We start from the raw sequence: 25,384 nt of genomic DNA on the forward strand, positions 1-25,384 counted from the left end.
TGATTGGCATTGAATTTGCCTACTTCCAGGCCTCTGGAATCTCTCGCATCTTCCATGACTTTTCAAAGATAATAGCTAAGGATATCACCTCAGTCAGCTCCTTGAGTATTTTAGGATGTATTTCATCAGGCCCTGGTGACTTGAAGACATCTAACATGTCTAAGTAATTTTTAAACTTGTTCTTTCCCCATTTTAGCCTCCTCTCCTACCTAATTTTCGCTGGTATTCATTAGGTTCTATGTCCAGCTGCTACTAACCTTTTTGGTGAAACTGAAGCAAAAACATAATTTAGCACTTCTGCCATTTCCACGTTTTCTTTTATTGTCTTTCCCCCTTCATTGAGTAATGGGCTTACCCTGTCCTTGGTCTTCCTCTTGCTTCTAATGTATTTGTAGACTGTTTTCTTGTTACCCTTTATGTCTACAGATAGTTTAATCTTGTTTTGTGCCTTGGCCTTTCTAGTTTTGACCCTATATGCTTGTGTTTATTTATATTCATTCTTTGTAATTTGACCTAGTTTCTATTTTTGTCGGACTTTTTTTTTTTTTTTTTTTGAAGTTTCAGCTCATTGAAGATCTCCTGGTTATGCCAGGGTGGTCTCTTGCCATACTTCCTGTCTTTCCTACACAGAAGGATAGTTTGCTCTTTCGTCCTTAATTATTTCTCTTTGGAAAACTGCCAACTCTCTTGAACGGTCTTTCCCCTTATGCTTGCTTCCATGGGATCTTACCTACCAATTTTGAGTTTGCTAAAGTCTGCCTTCTTGAAATCCATTATCTTTATTCTGTTTTCCCTCCTACCATTCCATAGAATGATGAACTCTATCATTTCATGATCACTTTCACCCAAACTGCCTTCCATTTTAAAATTCTCAACCAGTTCCTTCCTATTTTTCCTCTCCCCTAGTTGCTTTCTCCACCTTCTGAAATAAAAAATTGTCTAATGCTTTCAAAGGGAAATAAAAAGAGTTCTTCCCAGAAGATGATGCAGTGCCTGAAGAGATGTCTGTAGCTGTGAAAGGATGTGTCTTAGGGGAAAAGCCACGGTAGCTTTTTGCCATCCAAAAAAAGATGGCAAGCTTAGGGCAGACAGGCTGTTTTTCAGTATAGCATCCTCCCAGCCAGCTTATCTTTACAATTAGAGGACCACGGACTGACTAATCTGAGTGGAAAATATAATTTATTAAAAACAAATTGCCTCTAACAGGGTGACAGAGACCTACAGTTTTTACTGGTTAGGATCACAGTTTCATAAGAAATAACACCATAATCTGGGCATGTCACCCCTACATGCAATACCGTGTTCATTTCTGGTCACCCCATCTCACAGATGTAGCAGAAATGGAAGTGCTAAGTGACACAAAGCTAAGTACTTAACCTACCCATTACCATAATATCTGAATTAAATGGAAATTCTTCCTGTAAGGAGAGAATGAAAAGATTGGGACTATTTAGTATAGATAGAAGACCGGTAAAGCAAAGATATACAAAAGGTTATAGACAAGGTAAATTGCGTTCTATTTATCCTTTCTTACTAGAAAGCCAAGAAGGCATTCAATAAAAATTGTAAGAAATTTAAAATCACTGCAGATACACGTGTAAAGAAGTATGTGTGGAAAAATACACCTTTAATTTATGGGATTTGTTGGCACTGATTTCATTGATGCTAATAGCTCAGCAGGATTAAAAAAATAGATTTTAAACATTAGTAGGCACCTGATTATTGTGAGCCATTCTTCAGTCACTTCAAGACTGAGTTACCATAATTTGCCCTACATTGGGCTGCACATTAACATGGAAGCTTGAGCTGGTGCAGAAAGCAGCTGTCCGGTTGCTTAGCGTATTACTGGGAGCTCATGAAATCAGTGCTCCATGATGTTTGCCGGCTGCTACCAATTTTTCTGGAGGAATTTTAAGGTGTTTACCATTTACTTTCCTCCCTCTGGGTATTATTGAGCATGATGTCCTCCTTCACCTGTTCCTGGGCCTATCAAAGAAGGAACCCATTCTGGAGACTCAATGAGAAGGTCTTAAGTCTGCCAGTTGAAACCAAGGCAACACCTTCCAAGAAATCAAGTGTCTAATCTAGATTTCCCAGGGTGTTTGGTCTTGCAGCAAGAAGAGCCCCAGTCTTCAGAGTTTCTAACATCCTATTAATTACATGATGAAGCTATTCTCTTAAGTCGGTGGTCTCCAAACTTTTTTGATCGCGCACTCCTTTCGGTACAAAATTTTTGAGCATGCACCCCTTGCTGCGCCGGCTCTATCATTTTTGTCAAAGCAAAAAAAAAAAAAAAAAGCTGCTCAGACTCCTGCCCGAACCACCAAAAAACAAAACAAAAAAAACCCCACCACACTCCTCCTGCCGCTCATCTCCAAGGTTCCTCTTGCACACTCCACTTTGGAGACCACTGCTCTAAGTGATGCTTGTAAAATAGCTCTGCTCTGGACATCTCCTTTGACCTCAGTTCCCTAAAAGCCACTCAAACTGTTTTGCAGCTGAATGAGAAAGATAAGGTGGCCTTCCATATCAGTGAGGGCCTTTGGGAGACATGCAAGAAAGTATGTTGCTATGGTGTCAAAAAGTCAGATTAATTTAATATTGGGTCACACACACACACACACCCATTCCAGCCTTTTCAGGCTCCAAAATAGAATATATTCCTGTCAATAAAAATCTGAGGATTTTTGGAGTTAACTAGAAAGGTAGAAGAGTTATCCAAACATTCCCATATACAGTCCCATAACAACTGATATAGATGTTTGGTCCTTAGCCATATCAGTAATTGTCCGTAGAAATTTCTGGCTAAGAACTTTAGATCTTCTCAGTAAAAGCTTAGGTTATTATCGTCTGATTTTTCAAGTGGGAATGAATCTCTTATGTTATAAAACTGATGAGATTTTAGGGAAAAAGGAAGGCAACCAGGAGGAGTTGTGATAGCTACGCATAGATCCAAACTAGTTTCCTAGTGTAAAGAAATGGTCCTCCTGATATTGGAGAAAGCATAGTTTGGTCATACCTTCATGAATCTCTCTCTCTCTCTCTCTCGCTGCTTATGTGTTGCAACAAAATCAGATGCTTTGTTTGAAAGAGCTTCACTGCATTCTCCCGCTAGCAGCTCTCGTTAACCCACTTTCTGAAGATGGTTGCTGCTAACTGGTTTCCTACAGTGCAGCTTAACAATAAGGGCTGTCAAGAAGAAAGAGGTTATTTACTAAAATCATTTTGTTTTCCATATGTTTGCTTTGGCAGAGCAACCCTGACAATCCCACCTATCCTCTGCTTTGGAGTTAGATTTATAAAATCCTGGAGGCAGAGGGGAACTGAGGGAAATGTGTGTTTCTGCAGAGGCAGTGTGTTTAGAAAACAAATGTAATTTATGTAAGTAAACTGGCACAATTGAAGTTGCTCAGTAATTTATGACTATTGTATGCAGTGCTGGTAACATGCTCTCTCTGCTTGAAGTAGGATGCTAAAAATAGCAGTGTAGGAAGAAGGGGTAGCATGGATGGCAGCTCACACTAGCCACTTGAGTGCAAACCCATTTGGACCACCAGAGTGTGTGGTTGGGTGTCTAACCCAAGCTGCCACCCACGGTTCCTCTGGCTACACTTCTATTTTTAGCATGCTAGCTCAACAGAGCAAATGTGCCGCTGCCTACCAGCGCTGGGAAGCATGCTCCTAGCTACAGTGTAGACATACCCTTGAGGGTTAAGAGACAATGCCTTACCTACTGGCTTTCAATGCCTTACCTTCTTGCTCCAGCCAACTTACAAAACTGGTTTTGATGAGCAAGGCCAGAACCCAGGCACTCACAAGAACAAAGGAAGTCTGGCAGTTTTTAAAAAAGAGGTCTCAAGAAAAGAGACAGTTGTCTAGGGGAACCAGACTGACAGCATTTGGGGGTGTCTGAAGAAGTTATACCTGAGTAGTTTTCCATCGGGGATGGGAAGGCATAAGGTAGATAGACATACACGTGGACTTTGTTTTAAACCCTTTTCTCTAAATGCTTTGTTCCTATATCATAACAAACAATATTTTGGTTTTAAGAAGGCTGTTTGGTCACTATATATGCCACTGGTCAGATTACCGAAGAGAAGCACAGTTAATTAACCAAGCCCTGTGCTACAGTACCTTGTGTAACTGTAGGAGAATTACAGTACAGACATGTTTATGCACGAATCTGCTTAATGCACAGTAGCACCATGCCTCCCAGTGCTACCTGTTTAACACACGAGATTAATTAACATGTGGTACAGGAACTTGCAATGTAGCGCTACAGATTTGCTCACTAACTCACTGACATAGAAATCGACAGGAAACGTGTTGTACATCTTTACCGCCGACAGGGGGGGAGAGAAGGGGGAAAAGGGACCCTACCAACAGGTCTGCCGACGGTGGAGGCAAAACGGGCAGGGACGTTAAAGCACTGCCGTGGGAGTGCTTTAAGGATGGTCCTTTGCTGCGGCAGCGCTATGGGGCAGCATCATTAAAGTGCTGCTGTGGCGAAAGACCCTGCAGCGCTTAGGTCTCTGCCCCTTTTGCCCCCCTTTGGCTGCCTATAGGCAGGAGGAAAAGGGAGCAGCTGCCCCGGGGCTGGTGATTTAAAAGGGCCCAGGGCTCCGGACACCACTACCACAGCGGTGGCATCCAGAGCCCCAGGCTCTTTAAATCACCACGGGAACCCCGGGTGGCATGGGCCAGGCGGCCTGGAAGGGCTGGCTGGGGGATGCTGACCCCTAGCCCTGCCCTTCTGCCCGAGGCCCTGCCCCTTCTGAGGGCCAGAGCCATCCCTGCCCTGTACCAGTAAGTGTCCTGAGTTACTTTCACCCCTGTTTAGTAGTAGTAGTGTTTTTATTAGATTACACATTTGAATTTATATTCTTGCAAAGTCCCATTAACAGATAGGCCTGCAGTATTTGGGATGCTGTGAATACGTATGTAATCCTAGATAATTATACATGTGTATATATAGCTATCCTAAGATATTTCAGCATGGCCCTCAACACACAGTCGTGACAGCTTGACTCCCAACATCCATGCATAAACGGGTCTGTACTGTGTGTCTTGAGACAGGTATATGCAAGAGGCATGGCACCTGAGGAGATGCACAAGAAAGGGGACAGATAGCCCTGTAGTTACGACAACCTCTTTATCAAGGAGTTTATATAGATTACTTTGGTAATCCATTAAAAACAAATCACTATTGCAGTTTATTTTACTTCAGAGTGAAAAGCAAATAGATGGTGGAGATTGCTGACTCCAGTGCAGTGGGATAAAGATTTAACTAGAGGTTTGGCCTTTAGAAACTTTGATTAATTGATGCACAAATGAAATGCTGGCAAAGTAATATTGCCCTCTGTGTCAGTGGTTTGTTCCTCAAGCTAAGCTTTGTTTTCGAGCTGCTCTCCAGTGTAACAATTGACTTGGGATTTGTTTAGGATTTGCTTATGAGTTTGGAGGTTTATTACAGAATAGTGTAACAAAAGCCTACATTTACACTCTTGTGAAATTGCTAGTTTTATTAAAGTTTTGTGGCAGACCTGCTGCAGTGTACTACATATTGAAAAAACTGCACATTAGTCTGAGGAGATGTATATCTTCTACACAGTGTAATTGAAGTAGTTTAAATGGATCACTTAAAATATTGTATGATTAATATTCAGAATAAAGTTCTTTATTCCTATTAGTTACTGTACTGCCACTAGCTGCACAGAAAAGACCGGAATTGTCACCTACAAACCACATCAGTGGTAGTGCTTGAAGCTTAATATGCAGACTGGTATTTTCCTGTGTTTCCAGGTTAATGGATTTGTCAAATTCAATAATTTAAAGTGTTCTCATTGAAGATTTTATGTTCATAATTATAGCAGTGAAGTGTTGGCTTTTGTATTTGTCACTGTTTGTGGAGTTTGAGTGTGTCTAGTTTAGAAGCAGGGTTTCAAGCTTTGTTATGGAAACTCAAGTCTTTTTGACTAAGGTCAGTGCTGTGTATTTAGAGAATTATTTGACAAAAATCACACAATGTTGAATGGTATCCTATTCTGCAACCTCATGTAGTCCTGTGGAAATGAGCAGGACTGTTCACAGGAGTAAGGGTTGTTGACATATTGAGCATTTGTGCAGGTGGTCAAAGAGGATACTTTTTCACTTCCTAGGCTAGTTCCCTCAAAGTAAGGGATTTGATCCTAAACTTGTCACTATTCAAATCTATAGCGGTAAAGAATTGCATTTTCTAAGCAAAAACCGCTTTGAACATTCTATTTCTTATATTTTTATAATCACTGGTGCATTCAGTGCTTCTATAACTTTACCAACCATTTATTGGTTCAATAAACACATATCCTAGATTATGTTTGGCATTGACTGACATCATATGTGAAAATATTGTGGTTTTAAAAATGCTAGAATGGACCATCAGGAACTTTTTAGGTTTGACTCAGAGAGGGCATACTGAAAGATGAAACCTGTTCTGTAGAAGTAATATTATGCTTGTTAATTCCAATTGACTTAATGTAACTTTAGCATTTATGCTCTGTCTGTATGCCACTGAATTATTGCCCCAGTGGATGCTTTATATTTCCTACTACCATTATCAGAATGGTACAACCTAGATCACGTTAACATTATTTCTTATGATCCATAAAATTAATTTACTCCAAGGCTGGAATGAGTGAATTGTCATTCTTGTGAGAAATTACAGGGTCTACTGAGGAGGTTTTTTAAGTTAAGTTTGCGTCATTATCTAGTATAATTTTAAAATCCCTCTGATCCTATTTTTAAAAACTTTATAAACACATTTTGAAAATCACACACTAAAGTGTTCTACTTTGGTCTAATATTGTAGAATCGGGTTTCTTTTGATCTCATATTACGTTGTAGAATTTATAAATCTGAGGAAGTTAGCATAATTAAGTTAACATGAAAAGTATGCAGGTAGGTGTTCTGAAAGAATAGTACAGTGGGTGTAGCTGAGCTGTAGCTTGGTGTTCTAATGGCTGGCAGCTGGACACATTAGTAATACAATTAAGCCAGAGTAGCTCCAAACCTCCCTCAGGTTGCTGTAAATATTTCAGATTAATGTGAATTAAGTTACAATGCCACTTAAGCAGAAAATTAATCTGAAACTTGCTAAAATTTTGTGAGTTTGACTAATTGCCATGATTACTGGCACAGTTTTTCTTTTTGCGTAGTTATATATGTTAAGTGCCTTGGTGTGTTCTGCACAAATTGCAGCATTTTAAATGAACAGATGGACAGAGTTCCTATGTGTGGTTAACTGTCTCCAAAATGCATGGTTCCTAATGAGGTACAATTTGCTTGTTTTTTCCCCTTGAAACAAGACTACATAAATTAAACTACTTTGCCTGCTTTGCTCAATCTAGCACTCAAAGTTTGAAAGGAAAGCTGTTCCTCTTATAGCCCCAAGTGAAATGTGCACTGTTGGTCATCTACAGTAGGGAAGCCCTTTAAGGGTATCTAAGGCAAAGTAAGCCCAGGGCTAGTACATCTCGAATTAGCAGACCCTGGGTTTAACCTTGGGTTTGTGCATTTACATTCTTTTGTAAACTCAGATTAGGAATTGTTGAACCCTGAGTCCCAGTCTGGGGTGCCACCCTTGACTCGGGCTTGGACTTTCCACCCCCAGGGGGTTCTGGGACCCTGGGTCTGAGTCCTGGGTAACGTGTGTGTGGGGGGGGGGAGTGGCTTGGCTTGAGCCTGAGTTTGAACCCTGAGTTTACATTGCAGTGTAGCCATACCCTCTGCAACTAACACGTCTTCAAGATTTCTGGTACAACTTTGACCTTTAAGGATTGCCTCTACTACCTGTCTTCATTGATGTCTTGGTCGGCTGTTTCTGATAATAAATAGGTTCCAATAAACTCTTCTGCTAAAATACTCGCTTTCCACATGGTTATTGGTAATTAGGGCAGAAATACCAACTAATTGAAAGAAAAAATGTGTTTTGTTTTCACAGTAAGTGTAGATTTTCCTTTAAGGGAAAATATGTAGGGAATCTTTTTCTAAAGATAGGAGTAATAAATATTAGTTCATTAAGCTCCAATCGAAAGTCTTTACAAAAAGCCATGTTCCTGTGAACCTAGTTTAGGAGTTAATATGCACTGAGCAGACAGTCTTGTTAAACAAGCTCTAAATTGTCTCTGAAATCATTTTCTTTCTTTTATCAAAAACAATACTGATGTGTAGCCCTACGTTGTCAAAACTGCCATATCTTCAAAATTTGCCTTTGAATTCTTAAAAACAGATGACAATGAGACTTTCAGTGGTGCTGGGGAGGGAAATTAATTTTAAGGCTGTAGCAAATAGATGTTTGTGCAACTCTTGGTGGTGAAAGGACCTCCATTCTTTTCTTTTACAGTGAGGTGGTTATGAGAGCTGCTATATTTGAATTACTTTATATTCTGCAAGGTTTTTGGAGGGCAAAGTCTTCCTCAACCATAGCAGGTAATGTCCCTAACTAAAGCTAGCTGTTTCCAGTCAAACCTGTTTTAAAATGTGTATCCAAAAATTAACAAATAAGATTCCAGGAAGGTGCCTAAATGTGCTGATCATTTTCTTCAGTCCACAAGGACCTTACTGTAATTACAGACTAGGAAAGGACATGCTTTTGGGGGGAAATTACTTATTGGGGCATATATTACCTTCCTGACCTTTAACTTTGAAGTTGAGCCATTATATTGTCAAACTTCTTGATTAAATACCTTGCCCTTTATTGGGAATACTCACTCTAGTTCTGTGGTTTGTAATTGGGAATGAGCATATCTCATTCATAGATCCATGCTTGTCAGCAGAATGCTTTAATTGTTGTGACTTGCAGAGCGTTCAGTTATCTGTGATCCTGGTGTCTTTGGGTATGTCCACACTTCAGAACAAAAAAAAAACCCTCAGCAGTGAGTGTCAGAGTCACAGAGCCCAGGTCAACTGACTTGGGCTCTCTGAAACCAGTTTGGAGGGGAGGATTTCAGAGCCCAGGCTCCACCTGAGCAGGAATGTCTGCACCGCTATTTTTAACCCTGTAGGGCAGGGGTAGGCAACCTATGGCACGGGTGCTAAAGATGGCACGCAAGCTGATTTTCAGTGGCACTCACACTGCCCGGGTCCTGGCCACCGGTCTAGGAGGCTCTGCATTTTAATTTAATTTTAAATGAAGCTTCTTAAACTTTTTTAAAACCTTATTTACTTTACATGCAACAATAGTTTAGTTACATATTATAGACTTATAGAAAGAGACCTTCTAAAAATGTTAAAATGTATGACTGGCACGCGAAACTTTAAATTAGAGTGAATAAATGAAGACTCGGCACACCACTTCTGAAAGGTTGCGGACCCCTGCTGTAATGCAAGCCCCACCGGGGAGACTCACTGCCATTGGTTTTTTTTGTTGTTTGTTTTTTTGCTATGTAGATGTACCCTTTAGTAACTTGATCAAAGCCACATGTTGAATGAGTGCAGAGCCGGGGAGAGAATCAGCAGTGCTTGTCTCTTGATACTGTGCACAGATTGCTATTATTAGGACCCTACCACATTCACAGCCATGAAAAAGGTGTCACGGACTGTGAAATCTGGTCTTTTACTCTATACCATAGAGATTTCACAGCGGAGAACAGCATTTCTCAAATTGGGGGTCCTGACCAAAAAAGAGAGTTTCGGGGAGGGTCACAAGGTCATTTTAAGGGGTTGTGGTATTGCCTCCCTTACTTCTGCACCACCTTCAGAGCTGGGCGGCTGGAGAGCCATGGCTGCTAGTCAGGAGCCAGTTCTGAAGGCAACGGCCTGCCAGCGGCAGCACAGAAGTAAGGGTAGCAATCTAAGTTCCCTCTAAGCCAGTGGTTCTCAAACTATTGTACTGATGACCCCTTTCACATACCAAGCCTTTGAGTGCGACCCGCCCCCCTTGTAAATTAAAAACACTTGTTTATGTATTTAACAACATTATAAATGCTGGAGGCAAAGCGGGATTTGGGGTGGAGGCTGACAGCTGACCTGCTGTGGAAGAGGCACCTATCCTGTGGCCCCAGCCCTGGAGCTGCCGCAGAGGGGAGATGCACCCCTCTCCACCCCAGCCCAGGTGCTGCGGTGGGGAGAGAGAGCCCGCAGGGGAGTCCTCTCTCTTTCCTCATTTTAGCCCCGGGGCAGGCTGCACCCCAAACCCCTCATCCTCAGCCCCAACCCAGAGCCCGCACCCCAGCTAGAACCCTCCCTCCTTTCCCCCCACTCCCCAGCCCTCTGCCCCAGCCGTGATCCCCTCATCCCCAGCCCCACCTCCACCCCAGAATCCACATCCCCAGCCAGAGCTTTGACCCCACGCTCCCCAGCCCTCTGTCCCAGCCTTGAGCCCCCTCCCACACTCCAAACCCCTCGTCCCCACCCCTGAATTTTGTTACATGCACCAATATGGAGATGTCACACACCACCTCCCTATTAGTGCACATAACAAAATTCATTCCGCGTGTGGGTGGGAAAAATTAGAGGAAACACTGGCGGCAGTACCATACTATGTCATCCTTACTTCTGCCAGCAGTGGCTCTGCCTTCAGAGCTGGCCTCCTGACTAGCAGTTGCTGCTCTCCAGCTGCCCAGAAGTAAGGGGAGCAGTTCCCCTACAATAACCTGGTGGCCCCTCACCTCACAACTCCTTTTTGGGTAAGGACCCCGACAATTACAGCACCTGAAATTTCAGATTTAAATAGCTGAAATCATTAAATTTATGATTTTTAAATTCCTGGGACTATGAAATTGACCAAAATGGACTGCAAATTTGGTAGGGCCCTAGCTATTATGAAAGGAAAACTGCAGTTTCTAATTTTTGTGGCAGCTAAGCCCATTATTCTTTTGCATACACATACTAGGCCTTATTTTAATAACTTTGCAGTTTGTGAATAGTTCTGTCAAAATTTTCAACTTTTAAAAAGCATAATACAGATTTCGTTTTAATGACCTGCATGTGTCAAACAAATACATGTAACACAATTTAATAACTGAAATGACAAATTAATTTGAGGAAGCAGGATTATTTTTCTAAGGTATATCTGAGCGGGACAAAATGAGTGGTGAATCTTTCTTTATGGGAGTGGCATACTCTGAGAAATGATGTAAAAACTTAAAATGACACTGAATTGATCCATTAACTTTCACAAGTTATAAAATGTGGATGTTTCTGTTCTGCTTCATAATTGTGCAATTGGGGGGAAAGTAGTTTGCTTAAATAATAGGTCAGTATAAATTTAAATAGTTTATATAGTATAAACATACATAATTATGTAATTGTATTAATGTTATATGCTATGGTAGTTTAATAACCTAAGAGATGCTGGCACTGGTACCCATTCTTGGCTGCTTATGATATTGGTGCCAACTTTCTTTTGGTATATACCTTAAACTGAGTGCATATAAGAAACTTGTTGAACTGTCTTTACTTGTTGTGAACACTAAGGTCATAGAGTATGAGCATGTGTAAGGCACCAATGGGAAGGTCTTTTTAAAAGATGACATTCCAGTTGCTTATACGGTTTTCATGCTTTATGGTTTTGGACTGTTGTTTCTAATTATGAAGAACAGGCTGCAGCCAGAAGTGTAGCCAGGGCTTGAATAAAATTACAAACATTTACAAGAAAAAGGAATAAGCCTAACGAACCAGAAATAGATACAAAAAAAGAATGAGGAACCAAGGTAATGCCCTGGTGAGAAGCCCAGATGTCCTAATGCTGTGATTTAAACCAAGTTACTGTCCCTTGACCCTGTGTAGGGATTCAGTCTTTTGACTTAGTCGTAGGCTAGCAGATCTGATGAATGTGGCGATTTGTCCTCCTCTAGATGCTGGAAGGAAGAAAATTTCTTCTCTCCTTCCCCATGCCACAGCTTCCTGGCTGCTACAAAGGGAAGGATGGCTCTTCAGTTTGATTGCACCCCAGTCTCTTCTCTCATATCTTTGTTACTCTGTACCTGCCTCTTCTTCACTTCTGTGTGGGTGAGGGAGGCCTGCCATTGCTCATAGCTTTCTCCAGCAGCAATATGAAACTGAAATGAGTAATAGTTTCCCTGTTGCACCCATGATTCTGAACAGTGAAACTGAAATTGACTAGAGTTTTAATTTCGGGCTGCTGCTAAGCTCATCAGCAAAAGTTGTGAAGCAGCCTCTGCAGCTTCCAGTGATACTGCATTGGCTTGCATTCAGTTCACACTTAAAAAGTTATCTTTGCAGCCATGTGGGCTAGAAGTGTTTTAAAGCTTTTTTTTGAAAATCAGAGAACCTAGCTCTCAGAGAAAGCTTAGGCCCTTCATCTGCCAGGCGAACCTTGCCCAAGTGCTAGTGGTAAGTGAATTTTTCCAGCCTGACTATAACTTTTCATTCTTAGGTATTCAGCCTTATATTTATTTAGAACCCTCTCCCACCTTCCATTAGTATCTTGGGAATTAAACTTTAAAAATATTTTTAATTAAGGTTTTGTTGAGACTGGATAACTTTAAGGATTGATAGATATGAAGCTCTCTTATTTATGAGTCTCTAGTTTGACTCCATAATTAGCTACCATCCAAAACGATTAGTATGACAGCTGTTGGACATGTAAAATTGTTTGATTATCTTGGAGTTTCTAGTGGTCGTGTCCATGTAATTACTATAAAAACAGCTTGCCTGTAGACAGTCTCAGCAGAGAAGCCAAGGCCTCAATGAAATCTGGATACTTGAGAAATGCACTGTTGCAATTCAGTTGAACTACTGTAATTTGAAACATTCTCACTAATCAACAAACCATCCTGAATTGTGTAAACTTGTTCAAAATTGTTGCAGTATCACTATATTCTGTACTTATATTATGGTTCCAAATACAGTTGGAGAGGTGCTTTTTTCAGTGTTTAAAGAGTATGTATTTTGTAATAAATAGTATCAGTATTGCATGAAATTCTTTACAAGAAAAGCCTTAAGATTGCTTGTAAAGTGCCATATACTAAAAGAACTCATATAAACTTAAACATCAATGCTTCAGAATGTCTCTGTAGAAGATGCAATGGTTATTAGCCTTGCTTAGAGCAAGTGCAGTTCCAGTGGTGCTAGAAACCCTTGAACTCAATTAAAAGCTCACGTGTGTGCTAGCAACATCAAAACTGACTTAAATATAGACAAGGATCAAGTTTGGTTCTACTCTGAAAAGCAATTCTGCACAAGTGTCGTGGGTTTCTTTTGTTTGGTGATCCTTAAGACAATAAATAAATATGCTTAGTTTACACATAAAACATTTTTCTAAGTGCCAGTCCTGCACACTCAACCTGGGATCTGGCCGTTAAGATAGGAGCATGCAGGAGAAAAACCTTAGGAACAGGTTCTACAAGCCAAGTTCGGTGATCAGTTACCCTTATGTAACCTTGTTGTCCTCAGTGGGAGGATTGCCCAAGTGCCTTGCCTTATGACTAGTAAATTTAAATTAAACAATACTGCTGATTCACAGGGAATAGAATCCATTTTCTTCTATAGTTGTGTTGGTTGTGCTATACTAAGGGCAAGACATAGTAAAATCTTCATCACTAGTCAGCAGATGTGCCTGAGTACACACAAGGAACATCTGTTAGATAAGAGTGCAATGTTTAGTCACTTTTCAGAGCAGAACCTAACTTTAAATCTCCTGGAATGTCATATACCTTTTTAAAGTACTAAATTGACATACATAACTTGGAGTAAAATCGCTTCTAAGTTATTGGATTTTTGTCGTTATGTAGGATGTATATTTTTTAAAAGTGAACTGTAAAGATTAGCAAGACCATATGCAATAGAGGCTCATAAATCATTGATGCAAAACTGGCTAGACTTTTTGTAAGAGGTGGGAAGAGGAAATGCAGCGAGGGGACATTTTCAGACAGTGTCTGATACCAGTGTGTGAAATTGCCTAAGCAAGGGATGTCTGGGACATAGTAATAAGGATTTAGAACTTTCCCCTACTCTCTTCATGGCCGCTCCTCAAATCTTCACATAACCTCATTATGCTCCCTAGCCCAACAGCTAAGCACAAACAGCCCTTTTGTGCAACTTTGTTGTTACTTGGTGGCTAGCTGACTGAAATAGGTGCCAAAAGATTCTTAAACCAGCTTTTTAATAAAAGTATTGTGTATTCAGTCAGGAAGGAGATAGTACAGGAAGGATTTGATTCCACAATTTCTCATTGGCCATAGTTATAGGCCTGTTTAAACTAGGTTTTAAGATAATAGCCGTTTTCTGGCCTTTTAAGATTAGCTGCTAAGATAAGCAGAACTGGCGAACAAGTAAATATATAAACAGGTCACTTTTAATCTGTTGATTAACTGAGGTACGTAATGATTTAAAGGAAAACTCCAGTATAATGATTCTAAATGCTGTTTGAGTAAAGAAGAAAATCCCTAAATGTATGTATGACATACAGGAACAACATTCAGAGGCGCTGCCATCTTGAATCAATGCAAAGAGTGACTGAATCAGTTTTTTTCCCTTTAGAAATAATTGGAAATGAGAAGTTTTGCAGAATTGTAAATTGTGTAATATTTTTTTAATGGTTAAACCAACAGTGACCTAAATTTTCAGGGATAGTGTAGGTCTACCTTAAAAATAGTGGCTAGGAAGGGGACAAAGGTTTATTTTTGCCTTCTTTTGGTCTGATTCTTTAGTGCTTATTCCTTAACTGAATGGCTTTTTTGTGTGTATGTACTCAGTTATTTTACCTTGTAATAAGGGAATTCCCACCAAGGATGGCACTAATGGAAGCTGTCATCACCATAAGATGTGCATTGTATGTTCATTGTCCATCAATATTCCCTGACTATTAGAAAGAGGACAACTACCTGGTACCTTCATTCCATTCTCAGTGTCACATAATGGGCTGTCATTAGTGTCAAGTAACTGAGGTCAAAGCTGATCTAGGAGGGTATTTAAGTGCTGTAAAACTGTCGTCATATTTAGAAAAAACAAAAAAGGATGTTTTGCTGCAGATGATGTTAAAAAAGGAAATAAAGCCAATCCGTGACATTTTTCAACAAGTGACTTTGACCCCCAAGTCCAGAAAGACTATCATGATACTCTTTGAAGCTGGCTCTAAGTCGTGAGGAAATGAGGGTATGCGCAGTGTTCTGGCAGAGATGTGAAAAAGAACGTGGGGAAGGCTGGGGGGAGATGGAGAGTGGCTTAGCCCATATAAATGCAGTGCTAAGTTAAGTGTTTACTTCTCCCTTTTCTTTACTGTTTGTTACTGGAATTTTGGAATAGTTTAAAGCTTTTAGTCTTGCCAGAAAAGCAGAGAGTAAATATACTTACTTCGTCACACTGTCCTCTTAACGGGGAGTGCGGGTGTACTGGGTTCCATTTTTAGATTGTAGCATCTCCATTTTTAGGGTGGTTTGTAGTTAGAACATTTTACAGTTTTTAAAACCAGTCTTGCATTAGCATTGTATTAAAAAATACATTGTATGGATACAAAAGCATGGCCCTGTGAGAAAAAAAGCTTGCTACTTCTCTCTTCATATGGTAGTCTGCAAAATTTAAACTTTAGTTATTTCTAGATATAATCAATTGTGTATTTCATTAAATTTCTCATTACACACACAGAAAAAAATCAAGTTATGCAGTGTAGCTGTTGGAGACAACTGCAATTCAGATAGCAAAGTTCCACCTTCTTTTAACTGCTTAGTGAGCTATAAAAACTAATATCCATTGCAGTAGAGCAAATATTACCACCTTTGGTGAGTGTGGTACTTTGACTGGACAGCAGGGGCTGTCCTCCTTGTCCCCTGTCCCCAATCCTTCCCTCGTTGGTTCTCTGATTTAGTCATTGTCTGAGTAAAGGGGGATGGGGCCAGTTGATTGGCTGCTGTGTGGCCTTGTATGTTTGAGCTAAGCCCAGGCTTTGCAAAAGTCTCTTGCTTTCCAGTTAGCTGTCCTGCCCTTCGTCCCCTTAGTTATAGATTAGGAGCTGTGCCGCTTATGATACTGCGGGTCTAACCAATCATCTGTTTTCAGAAGTCAGTAAGGAATTATGCCCATTGGGCCAAATGGGCACATAGCTCGGTGGGTTTTTCTTCACCTTTCTGTTCTCCCCATAGCACAGTTGGGTTAGAAGCAATAGGATTTGAGGTTTCTATAATGCTGTTAAGATTACTGACTCATCGCAATTTGTGGCTTATACTCAGTGCGAGAAGAGGCTAGAAGGGCCAGCTCTCGGAAGTAAATAAGACTGGGATTGCCAAGTTGGACCTTGTGCTCCTAGGGGAGGAGCTTGATACCTTTGTCAACTGCGGTTCCCCCAGCCCAGCCTTGTGGCCCCTGTCATTCCACCCTCCCCTTACTTTGAGGTAGTTGGAGGGGATTGAGGGGGAGTTTTCACAACAGAATTGAGTCTGTGGGGCAGACTGAGGAGTGTCAGCCTTAAGTTGGTGTTTTGTTTATGGTAAAAGCCCTGTAACCCACTCTGGAACTAAGTAAATGCTTGATATGTGCCTGCCCCAGCTCTCAGTGTAGTCGCCCCCCCGACCCCGATACAGTGAATAAAGTTATGGCCTCCTATTTAAACCCATCTCATGTGTCCATTAGTCATTCACTTGCATGTCCTAGTCATGGTGTATTAGTGAATCATGACAGTTGCAATAGAGGTGCACCTTTATTTAGTGCTATAAAGCCCAGCAGAAGCCAGAGCCTGAGTTGTATGCTGTGAGTTTTTCATTTGTGCCTGAGTGCAGCATTGCTAGTTGAATCCCTGTTCTTTTAGTTCTTGTTTTTCCTCTTATTTCTGTGAATAGCTGTTCTGCAGTTTAAGGCCATCTCTTAATGCCTCCCTCTGAGATTTATGTAAATGGCTTGTATAGCATTACTGAACTTAATGGAATTGTGATGTTATTAAACACTGCAGCCCCCCCCCCCCTTTTTATATTTTGAAAAGCTTAAAATTATACAAAAGGAAAAATGTGGAATTCATACTGACACTGATATAGTCCAGATTCCCTATGGCTCAAAATCTGAATACCATGCTCCATAAGCACACTTGTTTGTGGAAAGGGGTGGGTAGAATCAAACAATGATATGGAATTGGGGAGGAGGAATGCTTACTATGGTAGTACATAATGTTTAGTAGAAAAACACTTTAAGATCTATTTCACGTACAATCTCTCTGTAATTTTTCCTGATACTAGTTTAATTCATTTTTGTAAATGAAAATGTCTTTATAAATGGAGGCATAGATGCACCTGTCAGGGATGGTCTAGATAATACTTACTCCTGCCATGAGTGTAGGGGACTGGACGAGATGACGTCTCAAGTTCCCTTCCAGTTCTTTGATTCTATGATACTGTACTTGCCCAAATTAACACAGTGAGTTAGTATCAGAGCTCATGGAGCTATACTCAAGAGTTAATGGCACATAATGCTGGGCTGTAATCTCTGTCCGACATTGCCTCTTCAGATGCCATAGGTTCTGGCAGTTTTATACAGAACTCGTCAGTATTCTCCATTGTGGCTCTCGCTGCTGCATGTACTGCCTCATCTGGACTTGCAGCAGCCTGTAGGATATATGTAGCTACACTGGAGTGAAAGACGGGCTGCATTCACACTGCAGTGTGTAGCTACACAAAGTAGTAAAAAGATTTTGATGGGCAGGCAATGGGAAGGGCTCTGACAGTTCCCGAATGCTGGAGCCTTTCACTGCAGTATGGCAAAGGGGAAACAGTGGGGCTATGACAGAGGGGAGCCCAGTGAGGAGAGATTAAAGAGGCTAGGACTTTTCAGCTTGGAAAAGAGGAGACTAAGGGGGAATATGGTAGAGGTATATAAAATCATGAATGGTGTGGAGAAAATGAATAAGGAAAAGTTATTTACTTGTTCCCATAATATAAGAACTAGGAGCCACCAAATGAAGTTAATGGGCAGCAGGTTTAAAACAAACAAAAGGAAGTTCTTCTTCACACAGCACACAGTCAACCTGTGGAACTCCTTGCCTGAGGAGGTTGTGAAAGTTAGGACTATAACAGGGTTTAAAAGAGAACTAGATACTCATCCTGGCTAATAGCCATAAATGGACTTACTCTCCAGGAATGTAAGGAATGGTGTCCTTGTCCTCTGTTTGTCAGGAGGTGGTGATGGATGGCAGGAGAGCGATCACTTGATCATTAACTGTTAGATTCACTCCCTCTGGGGCATCTGGCATTGGTCACTGTCAGAAGACAAGATACTGGGCTGGATGGACCTTTGGTCTGACCCATTATGACCATTCTTATGTCCCCCTGTCTCTCCCCCACTAGAGAGTTTCTCTCATGCAAGAGTCATTAGTTATGGCAGGAAAGGCTGAGGCAGCAGGACACTAAAAACAACAGTATAGGAATGGGAGACACTCTTCTTGGGTGTGTAGGGTATATATCCTGGGGTTCTAGCCTGTCTCTGCTCTACTTGCCAAGGCAGTGCGTCGCTGTCTGCACTGCTATTTGTACCTGTGTTAGCTGGGAGTGCAGTGTATCTGCTGTACATGCCACCTTAAGTGTAGGCCTACTCTAAATGTGAGTACACGTTGGCTTTGCTTAATTTACAGTTGTATTAGAATGAAATCCTGATTAAGTATTTTGGAGTATGCTCTGTTTTGGGAAGCTTATTTGTGGGAGAGGGATTGAAGGAGAAAAATGTCCTCAAGAGTTCTCTAGTGAAGACAAAAGCGTAGTTTCCACCCAAGATAAAAATCGGCGAGCCAGAGATCTTTCACAGTACTGGAATATCGATTGAGCACACACGCCAAACAGAAACAATTCATGCCACAAAAAAACAGCTCAACTGGCCATAAAATTAAAGGGAAACATTTACAGACATTCCAGAACAATGAAAAATGGAATAATATCTGCAAGTATCTAAATTGGGTATTTATACTGATATATACCGAAGTAATCCCATTCATTGGAGACAATGCATTTATATATGGGATTGGAAAGATTAGATATTTATGGTAAATTGCACACAACCCCATGAAAAATATTTCCATTGATAACTGAAATTTACAGGTAGGTAAAGTAAGAAAAATGCTGCTAGTGAACTTAGTGTCAAAATCCAGTGATTTAGATTTTTGAATCAGGCTGGCTAAAAGTGGACTAACAAATCAACGAATTTTTACTATTCAAGTATATTTACTGTTTTTATTTTGTAATTTGGGTGATATCAGCAACTGGTGTTAAGTTTATAAGGCTTTTTTTTTTAATTTCAGTATCTGCCATTAAATAATTGTCTGGTTCCCTCTTAATTTCCCCTAACTGTGAACATTTAAATGAATAAAAAACCTAGATTTTAAAAAAAATTGTCAGTCAAAATTATAAAAATCAAACTCTGCAGAACCTAAATATACTGTAAATGTGTATAAAAGTATAAACACTGTAAAATATGCAAGTGCACGTAATAGAATGGCAACTTGCATGAGTTGTTTCCTTTGTACTGAAGAATACGGATTTCTAAATGTAAACACTTGATGATGGAAGTATGACAAGTCCTTGGCTCATTCATTCTTGCAGTGATAGCTGACTGATTACTGAAATATCTTGAACTGTTTTTTGCTTTCAGACTAAATGCTTTCAGTAACATTGCATGGAAAATAGGTCGCAGGTAAATTTTAGGTGATGTCATCTGTAAAATTTTAATAAGAATATTTGGGTGTTACTATTAACTGACACAGAAATTGTACCACAGTGTGTCGTGGCAGAATTATGGGAACATCTGGAACTTTTGGTGTGATGAGAGTGCTTTCCAAGTTTTCTTTCAACATATATATCAGTCTATTCTTAAGATAGCACCCTTGACCCAAAGCTCTCCCAAGTTCTAAGAAATCAAGCTTCAGAACTCCCCTGTGGAGTAAGATGATATTTCTTTGTGCTTTGTTTACTTCATTAGTGAAAATATTGGGTAAGGAGGAAGGAATAAATTTGTCTCTGGTCATACAGTCAATTTATTGGCACAGTCGTAGTTAGAACCTTGATTTACTGACTCCCAGGCTTGTATTTCAGCCACAGGCAAATGTTTAGTTAATCAAAAATGCAGTATTTACAATGGGATCTCCAACTCTTAGGGTGGACCATGTGTTAGTAGACGCTGTTCTGGGGACAACTTTCCCTCCCATTCACAATCATCTAACATCCTATGGCAACTGCAGCAATTGCCTACATGGAGAAGTAATGTCAGTTAAACGTTTAGGATATTTTAGCTGTCTTTTTAGTGACATTTGACAACCAGAAATGAGAAAAGTCAGCAATAAGTGATCAGTCAGCTACCTACGGACCATGGGCTTACAACTTCTGCAGTAGATAATTCTGCCAGGCTTGTGCTTCAAGCTAGGCAGTGCACTGTGAGAACCTGTGATAGCCACTGGCTGGTATCACTTTGCAAGTTTAGTAGCGGCTCTGTGATTTCAAGGCACCTTAAAACCAGTTGCAGTTTTCAATAGAGTCATTCAAACAAGGGGAAACTGAATATACAGTTTAACAGGTAAAAAGCAGATGGATGTTGTAGAGCAGGGATCGGCAACCTTTGGCACGCAGCCTGCCAGGGTAAGCACCCTGGCGGGTCGGGCTGGTTTGCCTGCTGCGTCTGCAGATTCGTCTGATCGCAGCTCCCACTGGCCATGATTTGCTGCTCCTGCCCAATGGGGGCTGCAGGAAGTGGCGCAGGCCGAGGTATGTGCTGGCCGCCACTTCCCGCAGCCCCCATTGGCCTGGAGCTGCGAACCACGGCCAGTAGGAGCCGCGATTGGCTGAACCTGCAGACACAGCAGGCAAACTAGCCTGACCCGCCAGAGTGCTTACCCTGGTGGGCCGCGTGCCAAAGGTTGCCAATCCCTGTTGTAGAGAGTAATGAAGCTGGTATCATTTTCCTAGTTTACATTAGTTTTTCTGTATAATCTGTTTGCTTTATGGGGTCTTAGTAGCAGGCAAGTACTTAATAGAGTCAAAGATTAAGGCCAGGATGGCAGTCTAGTCTGACCACCTGCATTAGATGGCCTATGAAACTTTAACCAATGATTCTCCTTTAATTTGACAATTTGTGGTGGAACTAGAGTGTAGCTATGCATCCAGATTCAAATTTGAACTCTCTTCATAGTATGAATGTATCTTGAACCCTGCCTATCTATATGTACTTCTGTCAGTGACCCTGCAGGGGTCTATTAACCCCTCTGGCATTCAGCAGTAGTTTATTTACAGACTTCCCCTAGCCCTTCAGAGCAGACATATCAGTTAATTCTAGCAGGAATCCCCACTTGGCCTGAAAAAGATAACTCAGAACAAAGTATTTGCGTTAACCGGTATCTGTGTGTCTGAATTCTAACTTCCATACATTATACCTTAGTATAATACAGCTAACACATCTCTAACCTTAGACAAAAAGAGTAAGAAAACAGTGTTGAGCTCCAACTAGAATATTATTTCAGACTTATCTGTGCAAAGGGAGATTGTGATGGGTGCTCAAAACAATTGAACAGTTTCCTTGATCTCTTCAAATCAAGGCTAGATGCCTTTCTGGAAGATATGCTATAGTCAGACAGGTTATTGGTCTCAGTATAGTGGTAATTGGGTGAAATACTATGTCCTGTGTTAGAAAGGAGGTCAGACTAGATGACCCCAATGGTTCCTCTGGTCTTAAAAAATAAATAAATAAATAAAAAATCTATGAAAAGAGCAAAAAAACAGAAGATGTGTCTACCTCCTTTTCAGGTTCATCAAAAAGAAAGAAAAATAAAATACAAAGTAAGAGACGTCTTAAACTGCCTCCTCAGTTCGTCATCACTAGAAGAAGGTGAGCTCTTCCCGTCTAATAAAGGAGAGTCACAAGATTCCACTAGGGGCAGATCACCTTGTTTAGTGCTCTGAAAGTCTTCTGCATGTAAAGTTTCAGGGTCCATTCAGCTTTGCAGTGACTGAATTATTTTTATATGGGGGGAAGAGGGAGAGAAGACTTGATGTGGCCCCAGACACCCAAGAACATTGCAACTAAATTAGTTTCCAAAAATTGCTATGATAACTCACTTATCTCTGAAAGTAAGGGAGTAATTCTGTGCTCTCTCCTCAAAGTTTGCCATGTGATTGTAGGGACACTAATGGCAGACTCTGCCGCCATCTAAACTGGTAATATTGCCACCTGCCATTCTGCAATCACATGGTGGTCTTGCATCTTCAAAGGCACTTTGTATATTTCCGTGGTCTAAAGAACTATGATCTTCATACCATAAGAAAAGGCCCTGTAATGGTTGGTTTTTAGACTGCTTCAGAATTGAAATATTGTAGGGCGTGGAGAGGAAAGGTGGCAAGAGAGAGGTGACTGTCTTGCAAAAGAGAAGATGCATCTGGGCTGTCGTCTGAGTAGTCCCTCAAAGAAAGGGAATTTGTTATGGAAACTGAGAGTGCAAGAAGGTTTTCAAAGCTCATAATGAAAAGTTTGTGGTGCAGTATTCCCAGGGTTATCATCTAGCTTCATGCTCAGCTGATAGCAACACCAAATCTGTTTTGACATCTCTTTTGATGCAGCCATTTCAGGGCTGTTCCTGTACTCATATAAGCTTTATTAATTTTGCTTCTTTCTTTAGAGAAGCACAATAGCTGGTGCATTCACCTTGTAATCTCCTGAGTCTCAATCCCAGTAGATTAATTTAATGTGAGATTCTCCTCCCATTTTAGAAGGCAATGACCACCTCAAGATATTTTTGATTGAAAAAATATCAGTGGAAAACCAGGTAGCCTTGGCAGTGGTGGCTTGTGCCAGACTAACCTTGGTATCCCGGGGGAGTTGTGGGGAATGTCATGATCAAAGGACATTGAGTAGAAAAATCAGTTCAGCATTCATGAGGAAGTAGCAGCTGGTTTAGATGTATTTATTCAGAGGATTTATTTCTCCAGGATATTGTTAGACTGGATGAAGGTCATGGCGCCATAATGCCTGCCTGCTAACTGAGCTCTAGACAGATGTAGAAAGAGATAAATGCATGCCTTACTGTAGCAGATTTTATACAGTGCTTTCAAAGTCTTGATACCAAGTATGGCACACATCTTTTGTCACAATTGTCTGTGAACAGAGACTTTCCCTGAAATGTGAAGCCAGATTGTTCATCTCAAGTAAAATCAGTCTAGATCAGAGGTACGCAACTTTTCTTAATAAAGAGTGTCTTATGTTTATCTCCCCTCCTAGTTATGACCCCATTGTGATCAGTCATACATGTGACAAATTGCTTATAGAAAAGACTAAAACAAGGACATGTCTGAAGGACTGATATTTGTACCTTCTTATTTGTATTTCACTACTAAGTAATTGTTTGCTTTTAATAGAAAATGCACTAGACTCCTCCTGCTTTTCTTTTTCTTTTCTCTCCCACCCCTGTCTCCACTGCAGACCCCCACTGCTCTTTTCCTGCATTCTGGAACTCCCATCTGAGGCTGTTCAGCTCAAGAACTCTGTAGGACTTGAATTCCAACCCTGCATATTTCAGGGGACTGGGGATCCAGGAACTACATGAACTTTCTTCTCCCTCTGCCTACAACTCCACCTGCTCTTGCTCCCCAGGGCTTACCTCTGCTAGTGTGCAGACTCCTTCCCCCATCCAGACACACTACCTTCTGCCCCAGAGAGAGACTGCTTTTCTCTTCTGTCCCAACTTGCCAATTTGTTCAGTGCCCATGACCTCTCCCTGATATACTTCCTTGATCCTCCTATCTCACCCATCATGCACTTCCTGCTTCTCTGTTTGCTTGCCTGCTAGAATCTCTTGCCTAACTTTGGTATTCTTTATCTCCCTTGTGCCACCCCCCACTTTATCCTTGCTCCAAACGCTGACACTCCCCAGGTTCAACCTACCAACTTGAGTCAAGCTGTGTGCTTCCTTGGCCCCTTCTCCAAGCCCTGGCCCCTTGATGAAAGCAGTGGGGATAGAACAAGTGATAAATATAGGAGAACCAGGTGATGTCTCAAGCAATAGACTACAGTCTGAGATGTGTTCACTCTAGGCCATATGAATGTAATGCTCTAGCTTGTGGCAGCAGAAAGAATTGCAAAAATATTTAGATTTTGATATGTAAGTTATTTTACTCAAAGATGAACTAGGTTCAGTTTTCATTAAAACTTGCCTTACCTGCATTAATACCTTCAGTGTCTTAAAATACATTTGTTTAAAAACTTTTTAATCATTTGTCCTTTTTTGCATTTGACTGCCATGTTCTGTCTTGGCTATGAGTAGACTAGAACAGTGGTTCACAAACTTCATTGCACCACGATCCCTTCTGACAACAAAATTACTACATTACTCTCGGGGAGGGGATGGAGCCAGAGCCCCACTGCCCTGGGTACGAGTGGAGTTCGGGCATCAGCCCTGCATCCCAGCAAGTCTAATGCTGGCCCTGGTGACCCCATTATAATGGGGTTCTGACCTCCTTTGGGGTCCTTACCCACAGTTTGAGAACCGCTGGATTAGAAAATACCAAGTCAGTGTAATTTTCTGGTTCTCATGCACTGGAACAATGCTGTAATGTTTGGGGCTACACCCAGTGTAGGGGAAAGCTTAGATCCAAATTATTTTTTTCATTAAATAAAAAAATTCTGTTGATCTTTGTTTAACAAAACAAATGTATGTTTTGGCCCTAAACTATCTGACGTTATCCTGTTAAATCAGATTATCTAAATGTTAATGTTTAAGAAGCCAAGTTCATTGTCACACGTGGACTTAATATAATCTGTCCCACATCCCCACAAATTGAAGTGGGTAAGACCAAGGCCCCAGTGCTATAGGCACTTGTGCTTAACTTTGTGAACGTCCGAGTACTTCCATTGACTTCAAATGGACTGCACACACGTGTATGCATGGGTCACCACTAAAGTGGTTCAGTGTTATTGGTAGGAGTCAGTAATCCATGTTGCCCCTTAGTGAGGCTTGCTTTTAAAAAAAAAATTGAAGCTTAAATGTTCCAGGTATTCTTTGACATTTGAGTGGTGAAAGTGGGACTGATAGAGGTTTAAACCAACCTTACAAAATCTTACTGCTCACATGGGGGTGTGGGAGGGGTCAAAGGGGGGATGAATTAGCAAAATTGTTACACATGCACAGATTAAGATTTATGTTGGAGTTCAGAAAATAAGTTCTGGCTGTTGAATTGGACTGTTTACAGAGAAGATACCATTCTGGCCTTTGCACTACTGATTATCATCTTACAGAAGATGGGCTTGTCGTCAAGAGAGACTTGGCCATCGTGGAGAAAATTTCCTTTGTAAAGGCTTATATTTTAAAATCTAGATACCATCTGCCCTTAAATGCCTTCTGCCTGCCTTCCGGGGGATTCTGTTAGTGCTCAGCTCAAAATTAAAAAGCAAGGATTTTCTGTATGACTAGTATGAATGGGATATTATCCTTTGTTCT

At 40.9% G+C, this 25,384-nt stretch overlaps 1 protein-coding gene across 2 annotated transcripts in view; it reads left to right on the top strand.

Annotated features, from left to right (window-relative positions):
• Positions 1 to 25,384, top strand: part of AMMECR1 (AMMECR nuclear protein 1) — a 102,146-nt gene that overhangs the window by 14,298 nt on the left and 62,464 nt on the right. The window contains exons 2-3 of one of the 2 annotated variants that reach the window (XM_032788079.2): positions 8,381 to 8,466; positions 21,702 to 21,783. The exons of the other annotated variant lie outside the window; for it this stretch is intronic. Coding sequence (XP_032643970.2) covers positions 8,391 to 8,466; positions 21,702 to 21,783 — 158 coding nt within the window. The 5' untranslated portion in view covers positions 8,381 to 8,390. The remainder of the gene's footprint in view (positions 1 to 8,380; positions 8,467 to 21,701; positions 21,784 to 25,384) is intronic. 2 annotated transcript variants of the gene reach the window in all.

The sequence above is a fragment of the Chelonoidis abingdonii genome, chromosome 8, assembly GCF_003597395.2.
Source record: "Chelonoidis abingdonii isolate Lonesome George chromosome 8, CheloAbing_2.0, whole genome shotgun sequence".
Taxonomy (NCBI): domain Eukaryota; kingdom Metazoa; phylum Chordata; order Testudines; family Testudinidae; genus Chelonoidis; species Chelonoidis abingdonii.